Source organism: Leptopilina boulardi, unplaced genomic scaffold (assembly GCF_019393585.1).
Source record: "Leptopilina boulardi isolate dan_hultmark-lab unplaced genomic scaffold, ZJU_Lbou_2.1 LbouV2_384, whole genome shotgun sequence".
In the NCBI taxonomy this organism is placed as follows: Eukaryota; Metazoa; Arthropoda; class Insecta; order Hymenoptera; family Figitidae; genus Leptopilina; species Leptopilina boulardi.
In genome coordinates, this window is record NW_026137956.1 from 1,701,384 (window position 1) to 1,720,964 (window position 19,581).

Below are 19,581 nucleotides of genomic sequence, written 5' to 3' on the forward strand. Positions count from 1 at the left end.
AGTTCGTACGATTCACGCACTGAACGTCAAATTCGATTCACTCTCAAGAGGACGATGAAGCAATCAAGGAACAGTCGTAGCAGCACGAGCTACAAAAACCCGTGCAGAAATTTTGACCGGGCCCTGGCCAGGGCCAGACCGGGCAAGACCGGGGCCACTTCGGGAAATCTGGCCTGCCCCCGGCCTGGATGAAACAATAAAACCGACCGGGGCCATGGCTCGGGGCCCGATCTGGTTCCCTGCTGGGGACCCGACCGGGGCCATCAAATTTTTCCCGATTTGACCACCATTCAAATGTTTGTGGTATGGTAAACCATACAGTAGTCATCTGCCTAACAATTTAGAGTGGATATTGATTTGGTCTTCAGATTCATTAATTTCGTAGTTTGAATCAATGTCGTCTGGTGTGAGACAATCTTCCATATGGGAAATAAGCGAATCATATTGTTGTCCTAGCTGTGAGCTGATATTCTCATTAACATTCGCATCTTCATGATTTGAATCATCTGAAGCTATAAGGCATAGAATTATATTTAACATACATGAAAATAGTTGTTATCATTATTATTATATAAGAAAGAAAGATCATTCTTATAAAACTAATTTCGATCGAGTGATAAATTCATACTTATACATATTATTATTATAACAAATGTGAAAGAATATATAAGAAGTCAGATGTAATAAAAAAATTTTTAACTTAAATTCGGGATTTTTTCAAAGGAATACTACTAGAACATTTGTAAAACTATAAAAATAAAAACAATATTTATAAAGTTAGAATACAAAATCTCTATTTTTAGGTTATTTTTTATTTGGTAATTTAATATCATGTGAATAATATTTTTTACTTACGACTTGATATATTCGGCAGAGATGAAAATTGGGTTGACAGTCGATGTTTCCGTACACGTTTCGTACTTTTGTGTTTTGGCATATTATTCACAGAAATAAATAATTTATGTATCCAAAATAAAACAAAAGTTAGGCCAAGAAGACTAGAAATGGGAGGTACCGTACGAATACGTAAGAAAAGGGGTTTTCTGAAATAGGCAGAGCAATAGAATAAGTTGCAAGTCGCGGTAGCCTTCTGCGCAGACTAACTGTTGACTTACCATCTGGCGGTAATTCAGAATAAAATACTAACACTGACTCTATACGTACGTATATGCTTCGGTAAAATAAATATCTGCTTCTTTATTATCACCTGTTCGTAATATGCGCAGGAGGCTCCTGCGTCTTGCAACTTATCCGCCCATTTCAGAAAACCAAATTGTCACGTACCCCCACTACCTAACGTGTACTTCCTGTTTCTATAGCCTTCTTGAGTTCTGCACTCCTCTATAAAAATTTATTTTTACTTATCTTATTATTGGGGCAACCCGGCCTGGCCACGACCGGGGCCACTAACATTTACTGACCCGGGGCCGGACCAGATAATCTGGCCGGGGCCAGGTCGGAAATAGGGAGGAAGGGTGGAAATTTCTGCACGGGAAGCAAGACCTAATTAAAATTGAAGGTGACTACAACAAGGAGGTTTTCACCGCAGAGTTTATCAAGGCAGTCCAGGAGCATAGATAAGGTGGATCGAAGGATCATATACTCGACATCGGCGACTTAGATTGCTTTACACAGGTAGAAGAGGTCCAACCAGTGCTGGATAAGGAACTTGGAAAGCTAGGATGCAGAAAAGTGACGGTCATAGGATCCAACCATCAAGAAACAAAGCTCGAGGTTATAGTGTAGTAACCAACTCAGAGAAGGCGGACAGGTTGGAGTAATTAGACCACTTAAAGATCGGATTTATTTTCTTCCTTATTAGAAGAAGAGTTACAAGGCGCTTGAATTTTCTCCAAATTTCAAATGACCTACACTTAATAAACCTAAATTTGTTTTGCTTAAAAGTCATACGGATTAATTATTATTTTGCCTAATCTGTATACAAACTAATTCTTATTTGGCCTAATCTTGTTTCAACGTAATTGTAATTTGAACTAATCGTCATTTGTCCTAATTCTCATTTGGTGTAATCTTAATGTAACCCAATTCTTATTTATCTGCCCTAATTCTCACTTTGCCTAAATTTTCTATAACCTAATACTTTTTTTGCCTCATCTTTATCTTACATTATTATTGCTTGGCCTAAACATTATTTGCCATAATTTTCAAATAATTTTCAACTAGCCTAATTATCAATTGGGCGAAACGCCACTTAAGTTAATTTTTATTTCATCTAATTTTTACGTCACCAAATTTTCATTTGATCTAAACATTTTAAAACCTAATTGTTTTAATATTAAACTAAACTAATTTTTATTTATTCCATTTTTTTCTGCTCTTAATTCTTATGCGCTCTAAATTTTATTGTTCTGATTTTTGCAGGTCAAACAGAATAAGAGCGGTCATCCAAACATAACCTCAGAGTTCGGGCTTCCTGATTGGTTACCAAGGACAGATTTTCCATCGAAATTAAAAAAAAAAGGTATTGAAATTTTATTATTCAAATTATTTCTATTCAGAATTATCGATGCTGAACTTTTTTGTTCTATTAAAGCTCCTGCATGTATTAAATTTATTTTATAGAATCAAAATTTATGTCGAAACTGATTCCAATATCCAGTGTGTGCCTAATTTAAATTATTATCAATCAAGTTTAGAGCCATATAAATATCGATTTTAATCAAAAAATAACGTTCTCATTTATATCTTTTGGCTTCCTTAATTGTCTTCAGAGCGCTCTCAGAAACTTCCGGGAATATGTTATAAATAGTTAATGAATTCCTTTATCAATATAATGAATTCAAAAGTCTAAAATCATAAAGTGCTTCTTAATGTATAATTTTATCTTCGTGACAGTTTATCTGACAAAAGTTAAATTTCTGTAAATCATATGGAAATTATTTTCTTGAAAAAAAAAAGATTCCCTTATATATAATTTTATGTTTCAAATTTTTGTTCTATTCTAGAAATATAGAATTGTTTTTTAAAGAATGAAATAATTTTTTCAAAAAATGGTTTATTGAAAAAATTATATTCTAATTTTAAGAATATCTTCTTGGGGTTTAAAGGAATTCATTTTTCCCAGCTAGTAAAAATGGTTTCTTGTTTTCCGTAGGGTAAAAAAACTCAGTTAAAAAAGAAAAAAACTGGTCAAAAATGATTCTTGTCTAACGCCGTACATGAGCATTTTTGACCAACGAAGTAATATCCTCATGACGCATAAGTGAGTTAAACGGGTAGTACACTACTGCATACGCGCATAAACCGTGCGCATATAACACAACGTGAGGACTAACCTCTAAACACAGTTCCAAGTCTCCTTGTACGTTTTCTTTTAGTTTCATTTTAAAAATTATTATATATATATATATATATATGTTGTATATATAATTATATCTTTTAAATATACGATTTTGTTTCGGGGGCTTCGCCCCCCAATACCTTCACCTATGTAGCGGCGCTTTAAAAGGTGCTTTCCATAAAATAACATTTCTAAGTCGAACTCAAGAAATAGCAGTGAGATAATTTATTTATTCTTTTGAGAGTATTTTTTTTAGTCAGGGGGCAAGCTCCCCCCCCCCGAACCCCCCCTTGCGTGCTTAAACGTGTGAAATATTCTTAAATAGATGCCAAATTGATATTCTTAGAATATAATTTTTTCATTGTATTTTTGAGAACATTTAGTATAGATATTAACTTTTTGTCAATTAAAGTTCTTTTTCAAATTTAAATCATAAATCTATAATTTCAATTAGTTTGAAAATTAAATTCAAAATTTTACTCTAGACCCAATAAATGATAATTTATTACATCAGAACCAAATAGGGTAATTTATGTATAATATAGTAATTCACAGCAATACATATATACATAATTTCGTTATCGAGTCATATTTTAGGCGAAAATTTAAATATTTCTTACGTAATTGGCCATTAGTAGTATTTTCTTAATAAAATTATCAGATATTATGAATTCTACTGTATTGGTGATTTAGACATAATAATTCAACAATAAATGTAACATTTTATACGTTTTTATTTTATTTTTTTAATTTTCTGCTAAATTTAAAGAAAAATTTATTATATTGCTGCGAATTATTTTGTTAATAATAATTTAATAATATTAATAATAAAATAAATAAAATTAATAATAATAATAATAAAAATAGTAAAAATTTAATAGAATTGCTATTTTATATTTTAAAAAAATATTTATTACAAGGTGTAACAATTTGAAAATTAACAAATTTTAAATATTATTGATTACTGTATTATTTAGAAGATAAATTTAATTTCTAAATTTCACAGTATAAAAGGTGGAAAACCAATGGAAAAGAAATTATTTACCTCAAAACACGTTTCGACAAAAAAAGAAATTGAGATTTAGCAACATCATTCTTTGCGGAGAAAAAAAAATTCCATGTCTATTAAGAGCATCATCCGAAAAGAGATTTCATTTTACCTTCTAGTTTTTCTTCTTCTCGTAAATAACTTTTTGGCAACATTCTTAAACATCTTAAGCTTTTATAAAAAAAAGTAGTCTCTCGACTTTTGGGCGAAGAAATCTTTTTTAAGAGCTCATTAGCAATTCGTTTAAAGTAATTAATAAATTATTGTTATTATTAATTATTTTTTGTTATTTATTTCTAGAATATTATTATTATTATTATAATTATTAGTACCCTATTACATATGGGTACTTAGTGCCTAATACACAGAAAAAACCGTAAACTGAAATTAAGAATATATTCGCGGAATATATTATTCTTAAAATAAGAATATATACTGAATTTATGTAAAAAAATATTCTTAAATATGCGCCACGAATATATTCTTAATTTCAGTTTACGGTTTTTTCTGTGTAATGAACAAAAAGTAAAAAAAAAAAATTTCTAGTTTTGAAAGAATTTGGTTTCAATTATACTATAATTAAGTTTTTAAATGATGAGAAGTGTTTAAATAATTTTAAAAATGTAACTAAATAATGGCACTGTACATCAGTATATATGTATAGTACCATTATTTAGTTAATTCATGGGTAACGGAATCTTTTCTATTTTTTCATTTATAGAATATAGAATATTTCTGCGTCAAATCGTAAAATTTCCTAACGATTTATGTGAAATTTTCTTTACTTAAATTCGCAGTTATGGCTTTTAATTTTCACGAAAGCTACAAATTAACTTTTATGATTTATCCTTTTCATATAATAAAATTTCTATATTTATCTCATAACGTCATTTAACATGATTATTGATCAAAACGAGGATCAAAAACAGTTAAGACGAATAATAAATTTTCCCTAAGTTAAATATGATTTATTCAGTATAAATAAATTTGAAATTTCCGTTTAAGTAACTTTTATTATAATTAATGCATTTTCGGAAAATTTATAATTTTTGCCAACAAAAATGTTTGAAATAATATTACAATGATACAAAATGACAAAAGTTCAAATTAACTTTTAGACCAAAATTATGAAACAAATTCAAAAATTCTTCTTTCCTCTGACTGAGAAGTAAATTTTGAATACATCTGTGAGAGTCGACTTTTTATAATTTTTGTTTTATAAATTTTTAATGTTAATGCAAATTGTAAAAAAATTCTTAGTTTTTAAACTTTTTAGTCTATTTCGACTAAACATTTTTTTTTATACATACTAAAGTTACACTAAAAAATTGTTATAAACAAATTATATATACAATTGCTATCTAAGGCTATGTGTGGTCAAATGAAAAAAAATTTTAACTAAATTTCTTTAATTGATTATTTTCATTGAACTTTTTTTTTTATTAAAAAGTTGTTTTTTGATAAATTTTCTTATTTTTTTAAACAAATATAAATATACATTTTTATTCCATACACAAAATTCAACTATATTTTGATATTTAAATTGCAAAAAAAAACTAAAAACGTCGGTTAGGCGTACAATTTTTTTGCTAAGAGAAGCAATTAACTCAACTTTCAAAGAAATTTTTAATTATTTTTTTTATTAAAAGTAAAATTGACTAAAACGACATAAAACACACCGTGGGGTCTCTGTGACCCCAAATCTATTTTCAAGACATTTACAAGCCAAATGACTAGTGCAATGTAGTTGGTATGTATCGGAATGTGTAGTTAGTACCTGATATTTCTAACAGATGGCATCAGACTTGCCAAATTGAAAAATGTGTGAAAAATATAAAATTGAAATTTGGGTTCCCACAGAAAAAAAATTGTTAAGTAATACATATTACAATAGAATTTCAATATTCAGGTATAGAAGCACAATTAATACAATAGGGGGTCATAAATGGTTTATTATGACTAGACTTCCAGTCGACTCTATTGTTATGTCCCCTTATCTCCTTATTTTTCTTTTAAAATATTTCATATAATATTTTAACATAAATTAACTTTTAGATCAAAATTATGAAATTATTTTTTTTTAGTTATTTATTTAAGATCGAAAGTTTAATATTTTAATCTAATATTTCAATACAAATTTTGCTTCCTGCTTGCTTCTGCCATCTGACGGCGACAGGACGTAACGAAACATAAAAAAATATTTTATGTAATATTACTATATAATTTCAATATTCAGGTATAGAAGAACAATTAAAAATTTAATACAATAGGGTGTCATAAATGTTTTATTATGACTAGACTTCCAGTCGACTCTATTGTTATGTCCCCTTATCTCCTTATTTTTCTTTTAAAATATTTAATATAATATTTTAACATAAATTAAATTTTAGATCACAATTATGAAATTATTTTTTTTATTTTTATTTATTTAAGATCGAAAATTTAATATTTTAATCTAATATTTTAACACAAATTGTGCTCCCTGCTTGCTTCTGCCATCTGACGGCGACAGGACGAAACGAAGCATAAACAAATACTTCAAGTAATATTACTATATTATTTTTTCAATATTCAGGTATAGAAGGATGACTAATACAATAGGGTGTCATAAATGGTTTATTATGACTTGACTGCCAGTCGATTCTATTGTTTTTATATTCACTTCTTTCCTTATTTTCTGTTGGAATATTTAATAAAATTTAATATAATATTTTAACATAAATTAAATTTTAGATCACAATTATGAAATTATTTTTTTTATTTTTATTTATTTAAGATCGAAAATTTAATATTTTAATCTAATATTTCAACACAAATTGTGCTCCCTGCTTGCTTCTGCCATCTGACGGCGACAGGACGAAACGAAGCATAAACAAATACTTCAAGTAATATTACTATATTATTTTTTCAATATTCAGGTATACAAGGACGACTAATACCATAGGGTGTCATAAATGTTCTATTATGACTAGACTTTTAGTCGACTCTATTGTTGTTATGACCCTTTGTCTCCTTATTTTTCCCTCGCTTTAATTATTTAATATTTTAATATAATATTTTTAAAAAATTAAATTTTAGACCACAATTATTAAATTTGTAAATTCTTGTTTTTTCTAACTCAGAATTAAATTCTGAACAGATAGTGTAATTATTTATTATAATAATAAAATTCATTGCAAAAAATTTTTATCATAAGAATAATATTTTAGCGGTCTAGATTTAACATTAATCGTAAAAAATTCGATTAACTTCTGATCAGAAATAACCGTATGGTGTGTTTGTTTATAAAACATTTTTTAAAAAAAGAAAGAATATTTATCGAAAAACCAATTTTTAATAGAAAAAAGTCCAATCGCTTAAATCAAAAACAAATTTACTTAAAAAGAATTTTTTATTTGACTACAAACAGACTTAAAATGCAATTGTTGTATAATTTGTTTATAACAATTTTTAAGTATACAAATTTTTTTCATAGTTATTTTATTCCAAAATTTTTACGGCGTCGAATCTTAAATTATCGAATTTCTATTTAGCAAAATTGTATAAAGTGGATTTTATATTATGCAAAATTTTCATATCGAAGAATTTACATTTAACTAAAACTCGATTTAAAAGAATTTCTATTTAGCAGAACTCTTACCTATAAAGCATTTTTTCTAATACTTTTTTAAAATTTTAAATTAAATTAATTTCAAGTTAACGAAATTTATGTCTATAAAAATTGCAAAAAAAGAACTAAGCAGAATTTTTCTTAAATGAGAATTCTGTTAAATAAGAATTAGTTCGAATTAAAATTTTGTTTAATTTTTTTTTAAATAGAAAATCTGTTAATTGTGGATTTATGGAATGACAATTCTGTTAAGTAAATATTTTAATTAATCAAAATTCACTACAATAAAAATTCTGTTAAAAAAATTTTTATTTATGCAATTTGATAATTTAAGAATTGTCGCCGTAAAAATTCTTTTAAATTAAATGTTGATAATATTTATATGTCCCCAATTAGTTTATTTATGTCACTTGAATATTTTATTTTTTACGAAACATTATTTATTTGGTTCAAATACATATGAAATTAGTGGATAATAGACAGGTAAATGATTTATTTGTATCAAAATTAATTTTATTTGATTAAAATAAAAATTTTTTAGTGTAATTTAGGTCAGGGAAAAGTCAGGGAATTTTTTCCCTAGCTGTTTTAAGACACCCTGAAAAGTACAATCGCTTAAATCAAAATCAAATTTATTTTAAAAAAAATTTTTTTTATTTGATCACAAACAGCCTAAAATGCAATTGTTATTTATAATAATTTTTAAGTGTACAAATTTTTTTTTATAGTTATTTTGTCCCAAAATATTATTACATATTCAGATGAAAAAATAGTAACATTAGGTTGGCCATTTTAGACACATTGCCCCTGTTTATTTGTAATTTTAATCTCAATCTTACTTAATATAAAGTCACAACGGAGTATAATAATTAATATTACTATATTATTTTTTCAATATTCAGGTATAAAAGAACGACTAATACAATAGGGTGTCATAAATGGTTTATTATGACTAGACTGCCAGTCGATTCTATTGTTTTTATATTTACTTCTTCCCTTATTTTCTGTTGGAATATTTAATAAAATTTAATATAATATTTCAACAAAATTTAACTTTTAGACCACAATTACGAAATTCGAAAATTCTTTCTTTTTTTTATTTATTTAAGATCGAAAATTTAATATTTTAATCTAATATTTCAATACAAATTGTGCTTCCTGCATGCTTCTGCCATCTGACGGCGACAGGACGTAACGAAACATAAACAAGTACTTCAAGTAATATTACTGTATAATTTCAATATTCAGGTATAGAAAGACAATTAATACAATAGGGTGTCATAAATGGTTTATTTTGAGTAGACTTTCAGACAACTCTATTGTCCTTATCTCTCCTTATTTTTCTTTTAAAATATATTTAATATTTGAATATAATATTTTAACTAAAATTAACTTTTAGACCTCAATTATGAAATTCAAAAATTCTTTCTTTTTTTTATTTATTTAAGGTCGAAAATTTAATATTTCAATACAAATTGTGCTCCCTGCTTGCTTCTGCCATCTGACGGCGACAGGACGTAACGAAACATGAACGAATAATTTAAGTAATATTATTATTTAATTTTAATATTCAGGTATAGAAGAACAACTAATACAGTAGGGTGTCATAAATGGTTTATTATGACTAGACTTCCAGACAACTCTATTGTCTTTATCTCTCCTTATTTTTCTTTTAGAATATATTTAATATTTTAAATTTGTCGCCGGAAAAATGAAAGAAAACCAAAAATGAAAAAAAAAAATTATGACGATAACTGAAGAAGAAAAAATATTTCTTGTTTCTTCTTCATTATCATTCCCAAAAATGAAATCTAGAACTAGACTATATTTTTCCGAAGCATTTGTCGGTCAACTTTTAGACCACAATTATGAAATTCGAAAATTCTTGTTTCCCCTAACTCAGAATTGAATTCTGAAGAGATTATAAAATTCCAATAATTTCTAACTAAAAATGGCGAATCCCCTCCATGTAGAAACTCCGACTGCTTCACTTTGCGAATGTCTACATGGAGGGAATATCGCTCTCGTGCAAAATTCTAAAGCAAATTTACAAAGAAAAACATTTTTCTTTTGCCTAAAAATAGGCGTAAAATGTAATTGCTTTTGTAATATATCTGTTGAAGAGCTTACTATTCTTGAATATTTTACAGCCCTTCAAAAAAAAAAAAAAAATATCTTTGGAAAAGAAAATTTTTGTTTTTCGTACAATAACACAGACCGACAAAATTTTGATCTACTTTAGAATCAAGAGCTAGACTATATTTTTCCGAAGCATTTTAAATCCAAGTTTGACCTCAGAATTGACGCAGTACGTTAGGTTTTCAATATATTCTACTACCTTAAAGTGCAAAAGCCGTTTTTTGATCATATTTGAGGTCATGTAAAATCAAGAGATTTTTTTTTTCCCAAAAAGGTTGTTACAGAATTTGAAACTACTATTCTTATCCTTTAAAATACATTTAAAAATTTTTAAAAATCTTTATCTCTAAGTTATCGTCATTTGAATATTTTGAAGCATTATCTGTTACATGCCCTCGAATATTGTCAAAAAACGTCTTTTTTGTACTTTCAGGTTAGAATATCTCGAAAACTTCTGCGTCAATTCTGCGAGGTCAGATTCTAATTCAAAATACTTCGGAAAAGTATAGTCTGATTCTTGATTATAAAATAGGTCAAAATTTTTTCAACCTGTGTAATTGTGACTGGAAGTATATAATCTAGAAAAATTTTAGAGAGAATTTGAAATTTGCTTTAGATCACCATTTAAAAGCATTACATTTAATTTAATTTTAAGAATGTTAAAAAAGCTTAACGTAATTGCTTATGTAATTTGTTTAAAACAAGTTTTTAATTATAAAAAAAATTTCATGACGAAATAGACCAAAAAGTTCAAAAAATAATATCTTTTTTACAGTTTGTATTAACATTATAAAATAAAACAAAAATTAAAAAATCGACTCTCACAGATTTGTTAATTTGATCCAAAGTAATTTTGTATCACTTTGTCATAATATTAACATCAGTATTTAAATATTAATTCGATTAAATATTTTTTTCTTTTTTGAAAAGTAAGTCCATAAGATTTAATAATTCGAATATTTGGCGTCGATTATGTAATTCCATTCCCAGATAGCACGTAACCTTGCCGCGCAAAGTTACCAACCTTGCACGGCAAATTTGCTGCAAGCTTCAAATGTCCCACCTGACCGAAAGCTTGCATGGTAATCTTACCGAAAGATTGCAGTGTAAGGTTACTGCAAGATTGCACAATAAGATTATCGCAAGATTGCTCAGTAAGCATGCACGGTAAGCTTGTAGCAAGGTTCCCAAATAACCTAGCTTTAAACCTAAAAATTTTTTTTAATGTTTCGTCTAATTTTTATAATGCAATTAGATAAAGGAGACGAAACATTAAAAAAAAATTTTAGGTTTAAAGTTAGGTTATTTGGGAACCTTGCACCAACCTTACTATAAGTTAACCGTGCAAGCTTACTGAGCAATCTTGCGATAATCTTATTGTGCAATCTTGTAGTAACCTTACACTGTAATCTGCTGAATCATTTCAAGCTTGCGGCAAGGTTACCGTGCAAGGTTGGCAATATTGCACGGCAAGATTGCCGCAAGCTCACGTTCTATCTGGGTCTTCACTTTCACTTATTTCACTTCCACTGATTATAATTTTTAGTCTCAATATCATTTTCATTAATTTTTAATGAGTGGAAATGAAAGTGAAAGTGAAAATTTATGTTGAAATGAGAAGCAGTAAAAGTGAAAATAATAGTGAAAATTAGAATAAATTGAAGTGTATGTGAATGTGAAAGTGACACTGAGGCTTAAAATCAGTATAAAATGATTGATTTTCACCCAAGGGAGTAAAGAGGTTTTATTGTAATCATTATAAGGTTAAATTAAATTTTATCCAAGTCGCAATTTGGATCCTCTTTTACTCCTCCTAGAACCTTAATAAACCCTCTTTTTGGATCTTTTAAACTCTCGTAGCCCCTCCTTTGAATCGAATGGGCTCAAAATGATCCACCTAGCAGGATCATTTTGATCCGCAGCAAAAATGAGTCAAGTAGGTGGCGCCACGTTCTATTTCGTTTAGCATTGGCTCATTTTAAACCGCAGAAAAAATGAGCCCAGGTTTTTACTGTGATAGAGAGAGTCTAGTTTGATAAAAAAAATATTTTTTTAATTCTTTTGATTGAAGCAAAATGATTATTTTTTCACGCAATTTCTCTTTAAATACCCTTTAAAAACTGGAATTAATATATTATAAAGCGTTTTAAAAAAATTACTAAAATTACAGCAATTTAAAAAATTTTCAATATTTTAATCAATTTTTAGGTCCTACTTTAAATCCAGAAGAGGAAAAAAGGGAAATTTGTGCACATCTAAAGCAGCTAAAGAGGGTCTATGATGCCTTAAACTTCGCCTCGGGTATGTATTGACTTTTATTGATATTTTTATTTAATAAGTACTTAAAACATACTTACCTGGTTTTTTATGCCAATTATATTTTGATTGTAAGATAAAACGTAAAGGTATTTTTTTGGAAAAAAAATTTTTTTTTTACTTTTCATGGAATTTTTGTTTAATTTTAATGGAATTTACACGGGAAATTCTGCAAATTCCAAGGGATGTATGTGTGAGTGTATATGGGCGATTTCATGTGTGATTTCTGTCAACCCTTTAAAATCGGCAAAATATATTTTTTTCTTGTTCTGTAGTGAAAAAAAAGGAGATACGTATTTATTTATTTATTTATTTTTTTGACAAATTTTTGAGTTACGAATTTTCAAAATTTCAGTTTTGTAAATGTAGACGTATTTTCAATGGCTGATAACTCGAAAAAAATGGATTTTTTCAATTTTTTCCAAGAAAAGAAAAGTTTTAGTTTTTCTTTTACTTTTCAATAATGTTAACAAAAAATTTTTTTTTCATTTTTTATTACAAAAATAACAATTTTTTTATAAACAAATTAAGGTTTTTTAAATTTGGGGCGGTATAGATTCTACACAAAAAAAACCCTACACGAGAGAATTGCGCACCGATAATTTTACAAAAAAAAATCCTACACTTGAACAATAAGCAAAATAAAATTAATTAACAATTTTTTACTTTACACAATTAAATCAAACATAATTTTATTCTACACATTCAATTGCACACAGAAAAACCCTACACCGTTAACTCTGAAAAAAAAATTCTACACAATAATATGCGGAATAAAATTTAAAAACAAATAATAAAAATTCTAAACGATTAAATACTACAAAATATAACTGTACAAATTAAATTGCACTCAGGAAAACCCTACACGATTAACTCTGCACAAGAAGATTCTGCACCTTAATAATAACCAGAATAAAATTCTGAAATAAAAAATTTATTTTTAATAATCCTACACGATAAATTGCACATAATTTGTACAGTTATATTTTGTAGTATTCAATCGTTTAGAATTTTTATTATTTGTTTTTAAATTTTATTCCGCATATTATTGTGTAGAATTTTTTTTTTCAGAGTTAACGGTGTAGGGTTTTCCTGTGTGCAATTGAATGTGTAGAATAAAATTATGCACTTCCGACAAAAAATTAAACAATTATTTTACATTAAACAACTATTTTTTAAACAATAATGTTCATAAAGATTGTAACGACATATTTTAGGGGCTTACTATAGTTTCCCTCTTCCCATAGGAATAGTCATATAAATGTTTTTGACATTTTTTTTTAATTATAATTTTGGATTTGTCCTTTTTCAGAGATTCGCCCTTGTAAAATTGAATGGTATTTTTATTTTTAACAAAAAATTGAAATTTTTAATTTTTTTCAAAACTAATTTATATAAGTGTTTATAATGATAAGGAAGCTAAATGGTCATGAAATAAACAAATTTTTAACTTGTTTATTGATCATAACATAGTCAATATCATTATGTATGATAATGATTAAATCAAGATAAAAGTTCATATATATATATATATATATCTGTATATATAATTTCTTTCTTATAAATAGTGTGTGATATAAAAAAAAACATTTTGGACCTTTCTCTTAATTAACTGCTGTATACATATATACATGTAGTACATAAAGTGGAACCTAATCAAACAAATCCGTTGGTGATAAGATACAGCAAGTTCCATTCAAAAGTAAGAGTAGGTAAAGTATTGACCCTCCTCAATTACTGTCAAATACACACAGAAGATACTGATCGAAGAAAACTTTGGTCAAATCGTTCCGAGTCGTTGTATTATATGCGACTCACGTATTTTTATTATTGAACTTCATTACGTTTGGATTTTAAAAGTTAGAGACATTCCCAAAAGACATTCAATAATATATAATGTCTTGTTCTCATTTTTACAATTGTTGTTTTAACAACGTTTATATGTATATTTTATTCTTATTACATTATACTGGGTTTTGTTATATAGAAAAAAAAATTTGTCTCCAAAGAACGACATTGATGAATGACGATTTACTTCCTTGTTTAACTTTTTCTCATCGTTAATTCTTGACAATTTTTGTCAAAAAAAAAAAAAAAAAACCGAGATAATTAAATTTTTTTGGAAATAGAAAATCTTAAATACCGTCAACCGGGGCTGTTATACTCAAAAAACTCTACTTTTTTACTCAGTGCTTGAGCAAAATTCAGAATTTTGATTTTAAAAAATTTCAACTCTTGTGTTATGTTGTGAACATTCTTCTGAAGGTATGCTGTAAGTTAGAAGGAAAATAAATTTTTTTTACCAGAGTTATAAAAATTTAAAGTGGTAAGTAAAATAGCCCCAACCGGTGAATATAGTAGCCCCACGGTTGGGGCTATTATACTAAGCAAAGTTTGTATATTTCTAAAATATCCTTAATATTTATTATACTTTATTAGCTTTATGAAAGCTTTTCTACAAATAGTTTAGATTAAGATAAAAAAAATAGAAAATCTAAAAAAAAATTTTATATTACCAGTATTTAACCCCTTGACAGTCGATGGCCCATATATATGTCCAAAAAAAAAACGTGCCACCTTTGTGATTTTGGACATATATGTCCACATTAGAAAAAAATAATAAACATAATTCGATTTGAGTGTCAATGGGTATACTACGGTTTTCGGGGTCGTTGAATCCGAATTTGAGGTCAGAATTAAAAAATTCAAAATGGCGGATCCAATATGGCGACTCAATATAGCGGAAAAATTTAAAATTGATTCGATTCGTTTAAAATTCGGTACTCGGGGATTTTTGGGGTCGCTGAATCCAAATTTGAAGTCAAATTTAAAAAATTCAAAATGACAAACCAATATGGCGGAAAATTTCAAAATTGATTTGATTCGTTCAAAATTTGGTACTCGGGGGTTTTTTGAATTTATGAATCCAAATTTTGAATTTTTTAAATCTGACATCAAGTTTGGATTCAGCGACAACAAAAATCGCCGAGTACTGAATTTTGAACGAATCGAATCAATTTTAAATTTTTCCACCATATTGGATCGCCATATTGGGTCAGCCATTTTGTATTTCTTAAATCTGACCTTAAATTTGGATTTAGCGACTCCAAAAACTTTTAATACGATGATATGAAATTTTTTTGGAAACTTTTTTTTAAAGTTATTTCAATATTTTATTAATTAAAAAAACTGGCGCTGAGTATAATAGCCCTTGGGTGAGTAGAATAGCCCCTGTTGACAGTAAAAAAAAATAATTTTGGAGAAGAAAAATTTAAAAAAAAATTCATCCTCACCATACAGAGGAAGGTACACTGAAAAAATGATATTCTAGATTTAAGAATTTCATTTCGAATATTTCAGAATATTTCGCCAAGAATATTCCCCAATTAATCCTTACGTACCTGAGCTAGGTCCCTTGGACCCAGACAACTTTTTTTCCATGTACTTCAATATATTTGCTTGAAAATCGTTACTCGGAGATTTTTGGGGTCGCTAATTACGAATACGGTATCCGTTTTTCAAAATTCAAAATGGCGGACAAATTTTTAAAAAATCGTTCAAGTTCGTTTGAAAATTGTTACTTGGGGGTTTTTGGGGTCACTGATTGCAAATCTGATGTTACTTTTTCAAAATTCAAAATGGCGGATATATATTTTTTAGTTTGACAGTTTTACTGAAAACTCGTTATTCAGGGGTTTTCAAGGTCGCTAATTACAAATCTGATATTAGTAAATTGTATTGATTTTTAATTTTCCTGTCCGCCATATTGGATCTGCCATTTTAAATTTTGAAAAATGGTCACCGGATTCGTAATCAGCGACCACGAATACCCTCGATTAAGAATTTTCAAGTGATTCCGAACCTATTTTTTAAATTCGTCCGCCATATTGGATCCGCCATTTTGAATTTTCTAAATCTGACGTCGAACTCGTAATTAGCGACCCCAGAAACTTAAGAGTACTCAGTAATACACAAATTAATTTAATTATTTCTTTTGTACTGTACACTTAAGTTCGCCCTGTCGAAAAAGGTGTCACGACACGACTTTTTGTGGTCTATTTATGTGCCCTAGAGTGTCAAAAGATTAAATATTTTTTGCAAATTATATTTGCAAAATATTACAATTATAATTTAGAATAAAAATATTGAATATTCTGATATTAAATCTTTTATTTAATAAAATTTAAGCAGGCACTCACGTCCAAATATGAATTCAGACACGTGAGGGTTACAGTAAGTGGGAAATATTCTTACATTAAGCAGTATTTTCAATCTAATTGTAAAAATATTTCCCACTTACTTTAAGTGGAGAATATTCTTGGCGTCTATTTAAGAAGAAATTATTAAATCTAGAATATCATTTTTTCATTGTATATTTTTACAGTGGAAATAAATTGAAGTACGTTACGAATAAATGTACAATAGATCTATTTACAAATTGTGTGTGTGTAAGAATATATTTTATCAGAAAGGACATTCAAAGGGATATAAGGGAAAATTTAAAGAAATAAAAAATACAATGAACATGAGTCGACAGAAAAATGTTTATTTTCTCTAGTCACGATCGCAGGTGAGCTACCTTGATAGTCAATAATATCACATCCACACACTGTACAATACTGATGTCGCAAAATTTTTCTCAAGAAAAACTGATACAATTCGTTATGAGAGTGCAATAAAAAAATTTCCAATTTATCAAAAATATTTTAAAGTTCTAACGAAATTATTCAAAAATGATAAACTTATAAGCAAAAAGCGCTGGTTAGACTGAAGCGAGAAATTTGATAAAGTAAAAAAAAATATCTTGATTTCGAGAAAAGAAAGCGTGCGCCACCTATGAACCATCGATCATATCAATATAAGCACAACGCGGGAATATTTGAAACTAATAATATAGGGGAGAGTGTGGAGTCGTACTCCACCTTAATTTTTTTATTATGGCAATTAATATGACAAATTTTAACTATTGACATATTCTTTTCTCGTTAAGAACTAACTTTTTAAGTGGTACCCTTCATCTTTGGAAGCATTTTTCGGGTCTTTACAGATAGTGAGTTAAAATTTTGTTCTAAAAGTTTTTTTTTTGTCTCTTTATGTTTAGGTCATTTCCACTCATATTTTTTCAAAGTGATCACAATGTTCAATGCATAAAAATTAACTGTCATTAAGAACTTTTCGACGTACAAAAAAAAATTTGTATAAACATTCGATGTATTAATTATTCTATAACTATTTTGAAAATGTAGAAAATGGGGATTTATGCTCCAGCGTTAGTGGGGAGTTGTGCCTTTTTAATTCTAATTCGCACTCTCTATTTTTATTTTGCATTATTTATGAATAATTAGAATGTTTTATGGAATTTAATTATTCTTCTTTAGAAAAATTAGACTTTTTACATCTGTATTCACTGTAAATGAAATTAATAACCATAGTTTAATTAAATTATTTCTAAAATAATTTAATTTTATCTAAATTATCTAAAATTAATCTTTTATTATCTTATCTATTACTTTATTTTATGTAAATTATCTTACTTTTTCACGTTTTATAATTTAAATAAAGAATATTCTAAAAAATGTGCTTTTTTCTTCAATTTTTAAATGTGGAACTCAACTCCCTACTGTTTTTGAAAAGTCATAAAACCAGTATTTTCGAAAAACAAGCAAAATTTCTATTTCCGTCTTGAATTTTAATTAACCCCTTGATAGTCAATGGTCAATACATGTTCAAAAAAAGTCGTGCCACCTTTGTGATTTTGGACATATATGTCCACATTAGAAAAAAAATGGATAAAGTACCGAATAAGGCCCCCCTTGGATTTTAAAGAAACTTAGTATACTTACGTATTTTTGTGCGCTGATTACGAAAATCATAATGAAAATTGGCGCAAACTTGATTATCATGGTAAAAACCATAAAAAAACATAAAAAATCACAGTTTTTCACGATTATCTTGTAAAAATCAAAAAATTTCGAAAAAAGTTTTAGACAAAAGTTGTAGATCTCTAAAAAACACACATTTTATGTTTTATGCATTTTTTACCAAAAGTCATTATTTTTTGAGAAAAATGGTCCCAAAGTAGGGGAGACCGAGGAGGAAAGTAACAGAGGAGGAAAGTAACAAAGCTTATAACTTTTAAACAAATTATCGGATAGACATGGTTCAAACATATTTTTAGTCGGCACTGTTCCCCCTTCCTCCTCCATAGTGTGTCCGAGCCTGACAGGAAAGGTTAGGTCTGATTCCGGTGTGACGTGCAGAAAAAACGTCAAAAGTAAGTTTTCGTTCAAATTTTCAAAGTCTCGTATTTCTTTAATTTTATTGTTTTTCAAAATGTGCCTTTCGTTATTTTGTAGCCTTATTATCTGTCTTTAAGTTGTGCTTAAACAAACAATTTAACATTTGTGTAGTTTTAACTTTTTTGTTGACATACAAGAAAAAAGCGACCGAGGAGGAAAGTAACACGCTACTTTTCTCCTGTTGTCGATATTGTCCATGTTTTAACTAATGATTGAAGCAAATCGTATTTAATTTTACGAATAACAGAGATTTATTTAAGAAAAACCTGTGATCTAGGTAAGCATAAAATATCTTTAAGAAAAAAAATGAGCTAAATTCATAAAATGTTCGAAATATGTGCTAAATATGTCCCAAATATGTGCCATATAAGTATAAAGTGTACTTAAACTTTTATGTGTTCCTAATAAAAATATTTCTAATTAATAATAGTCATTAGTCTAAAGAATTTTACATAATTTTATACTGTTACTTTCCTCCTAGGAGCTTGTTACTTTCCTCCTCGGGGGTGAGGAGGAAAGTAACAGATGAAGAGCTTGCGTAAAAGTTATACTGTGAACTGTCAATTTATTATAAATGTTTAATTCAAATTTTATTTAAAAGGTGAATGTCCAAGCTTTCATTTAATATATTGGACAAATTTATCCGACAAATATTTTTAATGCTAGCATAAAAAAACTGATTTTTGTTACTTTCCTCCTCGGTCTCCCCTAATTTGCGGAAATTGTGGGGTATAGTCTACAAGCAGCGGTAAACGCAAAATACTAAACACGGCCTTCGGCCGCGTAAGGTACTGCTCGCTTTTCTTTTTAAAAAACCTTGACGAGAGGGGGTGGACATGGCCGAAAGTATTTTGCGGAATTCGTTGGA

General features: G+C 28.0%; 1 protein-coding gene across 4 annotated transcripts in view; it reads left to right on the plus strand.

Annotated features, from left to right (window-relative positions):
- Nucleotides 1-19,581, plus strand: part of LOC127288297 (uncharacterized) — a 164,288-nt gene that overhangs the window by 118,045 nt on the left and 26,662 nt on the right. For all 4 annotated transcript variants that reach the window (XM_051315672.1, XM_051315676.1, XM_051315675.1 and 1 more), the window contains exons 3-4: nt 2,383-2,482; nt 12,307-12,399. In XM_051315672.1, the coding sequence (XP_051171629.1) occupies nt 2,383-2,482; nt 12,307-12,399 (193 nt within the window). The remainder of the gene's footprint in view (nt 1-2,382; nt 2,483-12,306; nt 12,400-19,581) is intronic.